At 46.6% G+C, this 11,500-nt stretch overlaps 2 protein-coding genes and 1 long non-coding RNA gene across 5 annotated transcripts; 1 reads left to right on the forward strand and 2 right to left on the reverse strand.

Moving 5' to 3' along the window:
* Nucleotides 1-3,142: 3,142 nt before the first annotated feature.
* Nucleotides 3,143-4,619, forward strand: LOC123150645 (uncharacterized). The gene is made up of 3 exons (XR_006475271.1): nucleotides 3,143-3,406; nucleotides 3,506-3,623; nucleotides 4,487-4,619. It is a non-coding gene; the product is annotated as an uncharacterized lncRNA (long non-coding RNA).
* Nucleotides 4,620-5,240: 621 nt separating this feature from the next.
* LOC123150644 (uncharacterized) lies at nucleotides 5,241-8,305 on the reverse strand. Of its 3 annotated transcripts, XM_044570476.1 has the most exons (4): nucleotides 7,789-8,195; nucleotides 7,119-7,624; nucleotides 6,586-6,956; nucleotides 5,241-6,176 (listed from the first exon to the last, which is right to left on the reverse strand). In XM_044570476.1, exons 2-4 carry the CDS (start codon nucleotides 7,143-7,145, stop codon nucleotides 6,161-6,163), a joined length of 414 nt encoding a protein of 137 aa, XP_044426411.1. In that variant the 5' UTR covers nucleotides 7,146-7,624; nucleotides 7,789-8,195; the 3' UTR covers nucleotides 5,241-6,160. The 3 variants fall into 3 exon arrangements, 1 of the variants encoding a protein (XP_044426411.1); XR_006475270.1 differs by lacking the exon at nucleotides 7,119-7,624 and having other exon boundaries at nucleotides 5,241-5,559; nucleotides 5,908-6,956; XR_006475269.1 differs by lacking the exon at nucleotides 7,119-7,624 and having other exon boundaries at nucleotides 5,241-6,956; nucleotides 7,789-8,305.
* Nucleotides 8,306-9,436: 1,131 nt separating this feature from the next.
* Nucleotides 9,437-11,115, reverse strand: LOC123151715 (uncharacterized). The gene is made up of 2 exons (XM_044571379.1): nucleotides 9,879-11,115; nucleotides 9,437-9,748 (listed from the first exon to the last, which is right to left on the reverse strand). Exons 1-2 carry the CDS (start codon nucleotides 11,070-11,072, stop codon nucleotides 9,581-9,583), a joined length of 1,362 nt encoding a protein of 453 aa, XP_044427314.1. The 5' UTR covers nucleotides 11,073-11,115; the 3' UTR covers nucleotides 9,437-9,580.
* Between the last annotated feature and the right edge of the window lie 385 nt (nucleotides 11,116-11,500).

Genomic DNA, 11,500 nt, shown 5'->3' on the forward strand with positions numbered 1-11,500 from the left:
CGGACGATGGCGGTGTCTACGATGTTGTTCCCTTCTAGAGGCATCGTTCTTGTAGGTCATGGCGCCCCACTCGTGATGCTCCGGGGAAAACCCTAGATCTGGGTCTACCGGATCGGACGATGATGGCACCTTCGATGCTGTTGTCCCTCCTGGGGGCATCGTTTTGGAGCACGAGCTGGCTGGAGGGGACAAGAGAAGGAGCGGTGTTGCATCTACCGCAAGGCCGGCGGCGGATCCCGGCGGCATGGCGCCGCGGAGGTTCGGCGATGGGCGCGTATTAGAGATGGACTCGCGCTGGAGGAGGAAGCTGTTTGGCGTCATGGTGGCTTTGATGGCAGAGAGGCCTGGCAAGGTCGGTGCATCAGTTCTGCTCTAGGGATGGACCGAGGGAAGATGAAGGTGACGGCCCTTGCAGTGTGCGGTGCTCACTGGGAGCGTGCTAGATCGGTGTGGGACCTAATCCAGGTAGTGGCTTGGATAGGACACCCGGCTTTAGATGTTAGGCTTTCGTGCGTTGTCTGTTTGGTATTAGTCCCGAACATTCAGCACACCTTCATCAAGGGGATAGGAGTAGCAACGGTGTTGTCAAGATGGTGGCTTCGGACTTATTGATATATCACCTTGTATTGTCTTTATGAATAATTAATAATATGGATGCATGCATCCTCCAAATGCAGAGGGCGGGTACCTTTTATAAAAAAGACTTAGTACCTGATAATTATCGGAAAACAAAGAATTAGTACCTGATCCAAAGCGACGGAAACAACAGAACCAACCCATCCATGCTTGGCTTTCACCACGTCGCACACCAGGCTGGAAGACCGTCGTTAGCCGCGCATGCGACTCCTACCTCTCTGCCATCGCGCTTTTAGGGTTGAACTAAATGTGCCGCCGCTGCAAGCGATGAACGCATGTATAGATCAATCGATCACTATGCCAATTCCTGCTAAAAAAAATCGCTCCCTAACATAGCCAGCCCACCACCACTTAGTATCACATTCCAATTCTCAAAACGCGGGAATAGGGAAAATAAAGGATTGGAGTGGCATGCCCACTTGAATCTCATAGAAATGACACAGAAAAACAAAGGAAGCGAAAAAAGAGATTGAAGTGGATACCAGATTTTCAATGAAATGTAGTACAGACGATTCCATAGAAAAAATTCCTATAGAATTCAATTCTACGACTCAAACGACCAATGTAGGAAATGATTTCTACAAGTTATTTTTTAGCTTTGTGCGTGAGAGACGAATCGCGTGGCTCATGAACTAGCTAGTAGGGCTAGGGTTGAACCTCTAGGTATGTGGACAGAGAACCCTCCTCTCTCATTCGTAGTTTGATTGTGGACGGTGCATCTATATTTGAGTTGAAAATAAAGAAAGCCACAATGTCAAAAGAATATTTTTATTCATCTTCTCTATATTTTTATTACCATGCATATTTTTACTTAGGTTCATACAAAATCACGTTGAACTCCACTCTAGGGTGAGGGCCTCTATTTTCACCAATCTATGATGCATAGAAAATTCTTCACCAAATTTTAAGGGGGGGGGGGGGGGGGGGGGGGCATTGGCCCCCTCCCCTCGGGACTGCATAAAGCTTCTCCACAGATCCCATGCTTCTCTGCCGCTTCTCTGGCTACACGTGAGGAAGGCGATGCCATCTGCCGCCCTATACAATCTGATTAACACCGGCAACAGTGCCAGCAACTCCACCTGAGCCGCCTGGGCAAGTTGCTGCTTCAGATGGTTAGTGCACTTGACCCTCCAGTGCACTGATAGTGTCCCTTAGCTATTGCTCCACCTGACCTCTTAGATTCTTAATGCCGTCGTCTTTCTCGTGATTTTTCTTCTTGCGCTTCAGAGCAAGTCAATGGGCAGATTATGTGTAAAATGAAAAGTATAGGCAGATCATGTAAGCATTAGTCAATGTGCATCAAATTGAAAGCATGGAGTAGTAAAGTTGAGCCCAATTGTGAAGTCGCAGATTGGCTATTACAGATAGGTAAAGAAAGCACACGCACGCGCGTGCACACACACACACACACACACATGAATGAAGCAATTGTCAAATAGCATATACTAAATTGGAAAAATGATTTAGATGAAGGGAATACAAAGTAAGATTTAGGTAATAATATCAAATCTCAATACAACACACTTTCATAATTTTTTCCTGACATATTTAAATTAAGTTGGTAGAAACTGCATGTCAAAATGAAATGAATACAATAAAGCTTGGCACAATTTGTGATAAAGAACTAAATTAACCGTAAAAGTCATTTCTTCTCCTCCTTCTCTTCTCTTTCCTTATTGTTCTCCAGTCACACATGTGCCCGTTTCTCCTTCTCTTATCCTTCCCATGTTTCTTTTGCGGGTCACCGGGGAGCAGGCATCACCAGGGTCTGCCACGCCATGGGGAGGGGTCACCACCGTTGAGAGCAGCCCCCACACAAGTGTCACCAAGCAGGAGAGGACGAGTCCATGGGCACACAATGCAACGGACAGGTGCCGGCCATGCCTTGTTGAGGAGAGGACGAGTCCATGGGCACACAATGCAACGGACAGGTGCCGGCCATGCCTTGTTGAGGCCTCCGCTGTGAGGAGAGGACGCCGTCGTGGGCAAAGTGACAGGGAAGCATGTCACCGGCGCTAGGAGAGGCATCCATGTGGGCAACGTGACGGGGAAGCCCCAGGCATGGCCGCCGGCAGAGTTGCACTACGCAAAGCCGCCGCCAAAGGTACCACCTATTTTTTTTTCTTAAATTGTTAGCAATGGTGAGCGTGAAAAATGTGATCGCCACTAGTATAACAATTATCAGTGGCAGGCCTACACGCGCCCACTGGTAGCTGATTCTGCATTGTTGGATGCACCTTCACTAGTAGCAATCACGATTGTTTTAGAACGGACAAAATGTCAGCAATAAAACTCTAGTGGAGTTCCCCCGAATCACTACCAGGAACATTTATATTTTGAGCTCTTTTACGGTGATTGGCGAGTTATGACTCGTAATTTTGTGTAACTCCACCTCTGGTTTTTTTCTAACCGTCGGATCTAAGAAATGATTTAAAGAGTTTTTTTGTGTGAAAAGGATAGAGTTGTAAATTAGCAGGTCAATCTAGTCGCTAGTCAATCCCTGGTACATCCTTCGTCGTTGTTAGGCTCCTCAATCCCCTCGCACAGGCGCCGCCGCCAACCCTGCCCTCGATCGTGGCGCCGCCGGCGTCCCTCCTGTCGCTCGTGCCGCCGCCGTCGCCGACCCTCGCACAGCCGCAGCCGCCTGCTCTCCTCTGCTGCCCCAGCGCCCCGAGCATCGCCCCGTTGAATAGGCGCTCCCCACGGCAGCGCCTCCTCCCTGGATCAGCCACTGACGGCCATCAACGCCCGCGACCCAATCCATAGGAAGGTAACCCGGGGCTTAATCTTCCGCCGCCGCCGAGGACGGCCCTGTTTTTTCATGTACATCCTCTGACCCCGTTATCTATAACCGTCGATTCTCGCCCAGGACGAGTATCCCTCCCAGCCCCCTGCGCCGCCGTCTGCCTTTGACGATTCCACACGCGTGTAGGCGACAATGGAACAAATTCAGACATTCAAAGATATTCATCCGTCAGAATATTCAGGTTCTGTACTTCTGTATTTCATGCCATTCTTTCTTTGTTCTCTCTTTTGCATTGCACGTGCACAGTAAACCACATAGTCATCCATCACTGAATGTCTGAATTTGTTCCATTCAGACATTCAAAGTCACATTCCGCACGCGTGTAGGTGTAGGTGATAGTGGAACCGGCCTGATCACTTTGCAGTTTCTGAATTTGTTTGCTATGCTCTGAAATCACTTATATAAAAATCAACAAGTTTCTGAATTAATGATCTAAAAATCATCTAGTTTCTGAAAATCAACAAGTCAATAATGCTGATCGATGGTCCAAACACCTCCAAGTGTCCAAGTAGATATCACACCCATTGCGGTTTTGGTAAGATTAGATTCAGTTTACGGTAGTTATAAAGCAGATGTCACACCCATTGCAGATGTATTTGTCACGTCTAGTAGATTGAGTGGTTTTGTTATTTGTGATAAGATTTCTTCTGTGATTTACTATTACCGTGAACCGATGTATTCGTAGCCAGTGAGTTGTAATTGCAGTTGTCATGCCTAGGTGTTGTGTTCTCACATTTCTGGAGGTTGCATTGCATATATTTGGAGTATTAATTTCAGTAGTTAAAATATGCATATATTTGGAGTATTAATTTCAATAGTTAAAATATGCATATATTTGGAGTGAGATTGCCATATGTAGTTCAGAACTGACCTAGCATGCTTAATTTACACAGCATCTAAATCATGAGCTTAAGAAGCTGCTGTTTTGGAGTTGTGTGCCGCAATATGAGTAGTACATTTGTGAACCTGCTATGTAATGTTCAGATTCCAGCAAGGAAATTTGTGTGCCGCTATCCTGAACCTCCTCTGCTTTCTCTGAAACAGGTTTGCCATGTGAAGAAAAAGGATATGTGGGAGCTTTTGGATGGACAAAGGCTCCAGCAATGAAGAGAAGAGAGCTGCATTCCCTACTTGCAATTCTAGTAACTATCTTTGTTATAACTTGTAGAGTGTACCCGCAAAAAAAACTTGTAGAGTGTGATGGATTAATTAGGATGCTATGTAATCAGAGTACGTACCCTATCATATGTATCATGACTGATTGCGACCAAGGTCTGCATTCTGTGAAGAAGACTCCCATTTATATGTTTATTAGTGATACTTTGTTGCGCTTGCTCTACTACTTCTGTACATTATTTGTGGAATTGGTCTTATGTAGCACTATTTCAACTGGAGTTGGTCGAGTCCCGCTCATTTTTCAAATGTTGTGTCTTATCCTAAGCTTGTTGATAGGTGATCATTTCAGTACTGGCTTGTCATGTACTGACCCTGAACTCTGAAACTGATTCAACCAATGTGCTATCTTGATTGGTTATACCCAGGTACGTGTACAAATATATGATGGAAAATATGCATTTTGACAAATTGCACCAAATTTTTAAGCAAATACTCTTTGCCTGTCTCGTGAAATGTGCCTGTGCAAATTTGCATCAATCCAAAATGTAGTGACATTCTTAGTACAACTGGTCATTTAGTTGACGTTATGAACATAAAACTGGTATGGACTAGTGCAGCATATGCAATACAAAAATAGTAAAAGCCATAATTAAGTGTGCGGGCATTAAAGGAACCTTTCATCTAAAAAATGAGCAACAACTCAAATTTGATAGCCTATTATTGTAAACATAGTCTCACAATTGTCTCTTCAATAAAGTGATTGTTGGTTCGAAAATAATGTAAACACTACTTGGGACAATAATTCAGCTCTAAAGCTTGAAATTGTAGAAAAACCAAAAGCCTACTGAAGAGGCTCGTCACTGCTGCCGAATTGTTATCTGCAAGTTTCTTCCTTTTGGGCGATGACCCATATTCTCTCAAGTCCCTCTCGCCGATATCCATGTACCCACATGCATATATGTCTTCTTTGGACATGCATATATGTCTTCTTCGGACATGTCCTGCCCAGAAGCATACGAAAGGTATTTAGATCATCATGCAAATGATGTGTCGCATGGTAATGCACTTGTAGCAACACGTGCAAAGAGGGTAACAAATTCACATAAAGCAGCCATTCTTCCAAATTGAGCCAATTCTGGTTTTCGAAGAAATACTATACATAATTACTGTCCATTCTATACAGCGCCATACACTGCCTAAATAGACAGATTCCTAGCTAATTTGAAGGGAAAATGGCCATAGTCCAGTGGCATAATCAGAAGAATGTAACTCTTTTTCACAGCACAAAGGTTCTGAACCCATCAACTTGCAAGTTATATTCCAATGAAATTTACCATGTCCTGTATTACCTACTGACTCCAATCACTGTAATCAAAAGCAGGGGGAAATAACTATTGCTCCCAGATATGCAATCCAAGATTTTCCTTTCATCATCAGTCCTGCGGATGATTTCTGCCTCCTCCACATATCCTGTTGTTTCCTGGATGTCAGGAACTTGCCACTCCTTGCAGTGAATTTCTGGCTGAACACCATAACTATCACAGTCCATCTTTTGTAGGCGCTTTTGCATCGATCTCATCTTACGTGGCATCTTAATCTTCTTCATCGTGGCTGCCCACTGCAAGAGGTACAATGCGGTGTATCAGTACCATGGAAGGCTTGAAAGGGGCGGAGATGGCATTACAAACTAGTTTCAATCAGGTGGTTGAGAAAAACAATGCAGAAACTGATATTACACTTGGGATACCAGACTAGTTCTACTTCACTTTCCCCTCAATCAAATCATGGTATTTGTGGACATAGCTTACTATTGGTCAAACAAAAGAAGGCAGGGACATTTTCGAATCTAAAGGTGGTCTTGCATCAACAAGCAGAAGTAGCTTTTACTTAACATCGACTCAAAGATCAACTCCAACAGTGAGGTTCAGATCTACCTCACTACATAAAAAAGTTTTAGATGTAGTTCATTATCTAAAAATATTCATCTATTATTAAACAACATCATTCAGATCAAGATTGATAGTGACCAAATCGACAGAATCTTGCATAGCAGGTTGAAGTCGGTTTCATCTTCAAAATCTTCAAGCATGTCGGAGATGTCGTTCGCGGCATCCTTAAGCCGATTCAGCCACAGAAGCATGGACTTATGCTTGATAGACTCCCTCTCAACGTCGCCGAGCACAACCTCCACCGACTCTGGCATCATCTTCATGTTCTCCAGATCGTTCCTCAGTTTCCTGTGCAGCTTGATCTTGCCTGAAATGGTAGAATTGATCTCGCCACCTTGATGACTGCCGAGGCGAGCATGCCCCCGAGTGCCACCTCGACTGTCGACATGGCTTGTGCCTGTCGAGTTGGGCTGTCTGTGAATAGTGGATTCGTCATTGAAGCTCCGGCCCTTATCAATGTAACAAAGCATTGGAAGCAAAAAAAAAAAAACGAATCAGCAACTGCAGAATCAATCATGACCTGTTTTATAGAATACAGATATCACACACTTGCAAATAATCAAGTCAATTAATAATATTTATAAAAGCTTAGACAAAAGGGAGTTGCCCACCTGCTCCATCAAGCATAATACTTTCATGAATATATTTGAAAGGGGTTCTCTTCTCTATTACAATATGTCATTTGATGCACTGTTAAGTGTTCGAAAGCAACTTGAAGAATTTGAATTTCCTTGCAAAGCTATAAATGATGGTCTTTGGCTTCAGGTTAGTCTATCCCTGTAAAATGGGCTTTTTCCCCTATAAATGCTTTTTTCCCTGTAAGACCATCTCTGAAACTTTGCTGATTTGTTAATGCAGATGCTCCTGTGCCACAGAGTGCAAGCAATAGTTCCTGATACTTGCAGAAACTGTTGCCTTACAAGTAATTCTTGTGACTACAGGCAGGAGCATGATAGGACAAGTGCTTCAGGAACTGAAGGTAGTATCTGCCTTGCAGATGCCCAAGGCGATGGGAATGGTATGTTTAGTCCTGTGCGTGTTAACGTAAGAGGAGCAGCTGATGGACTTGCTGGCATTGGGAGAGGAAACTCAAATGTGACTGGTGCTGCTTGGGCTCCTACGCATCATAACGAAGCAACATTCAGAATTTAGTTACATGGCCACTGTGGAAAGCTGATGTGCTTCGTCAGATATTTTTACAGTTTCCAACTAGTAACCAGAACTGAAGAGCAATGGAAGCCTTGACTTTGCAAGGAAGAAGGTAGAGTAAGAGATATGGACCTGTAGATGGTGCTGCGCCGGGCTCTCCACAAATCCGGACTGGATTATGCAGACGTTGGGGACGACCTCCTCCGGGCGCGGCTGCTCCCTCTCCTCGGCGGCATGGGCGGACTACATGCCGACGTCAGCGAGGGGACGTGGTTGCGCGGGCCCGTGGAGATATCTTCCCCGTGCCTGGAGCTCGTCCGGCGACGCCGCTGAATATGCCACCACCACGACCATCCGGATCCTCCTGCGCTGGACGCCGATCTGGTCGAGGACTCATCTATGAGGAGAGGAGCGAGGAGGAGAAGGCGCAGGAGAAGCGGCTGAGCCGGCGGCGCAGCGACCCGGGAGAGGAGGAGGCGAGCGGAGAGGGGATCGACAGATTGGGGACGAAGCGTGCAGGGATATATTTTCTTTTCCTTTTCTCCCAGCGCTGCACACTAAATTGGACGGATTTACCCTTTTAGAAAATGATTAGCCCCACCATAATCTTGTAATGGTCCCACAATTATTTGTAATTTCATGTAATTTTAGTCTAGTAACTCCCGGTAACTCCTATTTCTCCACCGTTTGATCATAGTGAACGGACGGTCCCTAAAATCGCCAATCACTGTAATAGTTGTATTATATTTTATTATAATATCTATAGCTCATTATAAAATTTTGAATTTTGAATTTGACATACGAATCACCAATCTTAAACGGTTGTTTTCCCTCAAACATAGGTCAAGAAGGCCTAATTGTTCTTCCCAGTACACTAACACAAATATTTACGATTATTTGCATTTTGGAAACTTCGAATGGAACTAAAAATATGAATCATCAATCTTAAAAGTTGTTTTGTCCAAACAATTGGTCAAAACGCTAATAAAACCCCCCAATTCATCGCTAGGAAAATTTAAGGGTTTTACTAGATTTTATGACTTTTGGACATTTTGGATTTTAAACTGAAGAAATGATAAACCAATCCTGAAAAGTCGTTTTCTCCTATCCACTAGGCAAAAGGATCTAAGACTTTCCCCAATGGGAACAATTATGATATTTTTTAGAAACTTTGAATTTTATGTTGAAAACATGTATGAGTAACTCAAACAATTGTTTCTCTCAAAACTTTTCTATTTCATTACTGACATTTGTGATTTGCAAGATTTTTATATTTTTCTAAAAACATGGAACTTTGAGCTAATTTCTTTGAATAAGCGACCTAACAACATTTTTCTGCACGTGGATTATTCATGTGAAAAGTTTCCAAGCTGTTGTGCCCACCTATAGAAAGCCACAAGTACCAGCCCAGTATGTTAATGTGTTTCGAAGACTGTGAAGTTGGTATAAATACTCCATTTGAATTAGTTATGTAAGTAAAAAAATCTTTAAAATCTGTAGTTTTGCCAAAAAGCAGAACTTTTTTTGGAAATTTAATTTAAATGTGTGCAGAAAATCATGAATAATAAATACATAGGAATGAATTGAGAATATAGTGACGTGCAGCGCAACACATCACACTTAATTAAAATTAGTGTGTGCTCCCCGATATTTAGCTCAAGTTTGAACTGCATATATACCGGGGCAGCACACAAATTTTACATTCAATCCAAACAGGCCTAAATATGTCAATCCGCAGCTAGAAGATAAATAAATAGGTACATCAGTACTCTAGTAGTAATTTGGTGAAATGGTGTAGACACCCGAATGAATTAGTCAACATTCAAACAACAACAGATAAATAAATAGGTCCATCAGCCTGCATATCACCGTGGAGACACCAGGAGCCATGGCGTGGCGTCCAGGAAGAGCTCTTCGTCACTCGTCAGCGCGCCCTGGGTCGCCGGGACTCCCGCACGGCCGCCGCCTTGGCCTTGGTCTCGGCGAGCTCGGCCTTCACCTTGCGCAGCTCCGCCCGCAGCTCGTCGGCGTCCCTCAGCCTCTCCTCGAGCTCCAGAGCGTAGCCCAGCGAGAACGCCACCTCGTTCGCTGTCTACAGGACAAGGTCCAGACCGGCATCGGCATGCATGTGTGTCAGTCCAGACTCCAGATCAACAAACAAATCATGCTGGAATCGAATGCTCAGCAAGCGCATGGATGATTCGTAAGTAAATTCACCTCACCTGGAGCAGCGACACGTAGCTCGAGGCGACGACGTCGGCCGGCCTGGACGCCGCGTGCTCGCGCTGCCGCTCCGGCGTGACGATGCCCTGCAGCAGCTGCCTCGCCGCCTTCCAGCCGCTCGTGTCCCCGTCGTCGCAGCCGTGGTGTTGCTTCCCGTGTTTGGCCGTGGTGGTGGTCCGTGCCTTCCGGAGATGCGGGGAGAAGCCCGGCGGGAAAGAGAGATATCCCGACGCTGAGCTCTCGCCGTTTGCATGGTGCTCCGGCCGCTTCCGCTTCTTCTCTTTTCGGGACCACGACGGCGCACTGGGCGACGGTGCATCGCAGTCCGGCTCGCTCTTCACCGTGGACTCCTCCGCTGGCGCGTGCGCCGCTCTTTTCAGAAGTTCACCTTGAGGAGTAGGCGTCGCCGTCGGCGGTGAGAGTGCCCCGATGATCTTGGCCGCGGCCAAGTTGCTGTCGCGGAGATACGCCGTGAGATCGATCGGGGAACCACCGCGAGCGCGCAGCACGCTCGCCGCCACGGCCTTCTCCGGGCCGGTGAGCGACGGATCAGACGTGGCGGACCTGAATGGCCTCCCCCACTGAACGGGGCACGGCCACGGCGCCGACGACGACGACATGAAGAAGAACTCCTCCTTCCACCCCGCGTTCTTGGCCTTCGTCGGACGGAAGAGCAAACCGGCGCCGGCGGCGTCTTTGCCGCGGAGAGAGTAGAGCCTGTGCGGGAACGCGACCAGCGAGAAGAAGTGCCGGAACACGGGCAGCGACGGCGGCGTGCCGGCGAAGTGGGAGAGCACGACGAAGCCCGCCAGGGCGCGCCAGCCGTTAGGGGCGAGCTGGGCCGGCGCGATCCCGAAGTGGTCGAGCACCACGCCGAAGAAAGGGTGGAGGGGCAGGCGCATCCCGGCCTCCAGCGCGTCGACGAACATGCAGACGGACCCTGGCGGCGGCGGCGCGCGCGCCGACCGGTCGCCGGCGAGGAGCGGGGTGAAGCCGTTGGGGATGGAGTACTTCCTGCAGATGGCTCTCAGGGCTTCGACACTGCGCACCCGCGAGGCGTTCCGCCAGGGCGAGACGTCGTCGTCCTCCTCGTCGCCTCCGTCGTGGGCGCGCTCTGTTGGGGGAGCTCGGACGCGGGTGGGCTTGGCATGCTCCGGTGACCAGGATGAGGAGGTCGGGGAGGAGAATGCCATGGGAGCTAGCTGAGGTTGTACCTAACGATCGAGACGGCAACAAAGTTGTGTATGCGGAAATGGAGATATGTTTCCCAATGGAGTAATTATATATATATTTCATTTTACATACTAAACTAATTTTAACATGAGATTGGTGCTATATGTACGGAATTGATTTTATATCATATTAAATTTTGCCACACAAACTCACCAACTTAGAGCATAAAAAATGTTGGTTAAGTTGAATGAGCATGCCCACCGACGAGATACTCTACCTCGTGTCCATGGACGATATCACTGTGCTCTGCCACCATGGTTACAGGTGCTGACGACGTCCAGCTTTCGACCGCTCCTTTCTTTGTCATTGTTGGCTTGAGGGTGTTGGCCATCCGCATTAGTTCCTTTTTCAACTTTTAGAGTCGATCAAAGCATGGCTATGTGGACAA

This window comes from Triticum aestivum, chromosome 7A (genome assembly GCF_018294505.1).
Source record: "Triticum aestivum cultivar Chinese Spring chromosome 7A, IWGSC CS RefSeq v2.1, whole genome shotgun sequence".
Classification (NCBI taxonomy): domain Eukaryota; kingdom Viridiplantae; phylum Streptophyta; class Magnoliopsida; order Poales; family Poaceae; genus Triticum; species Triticum aestivum.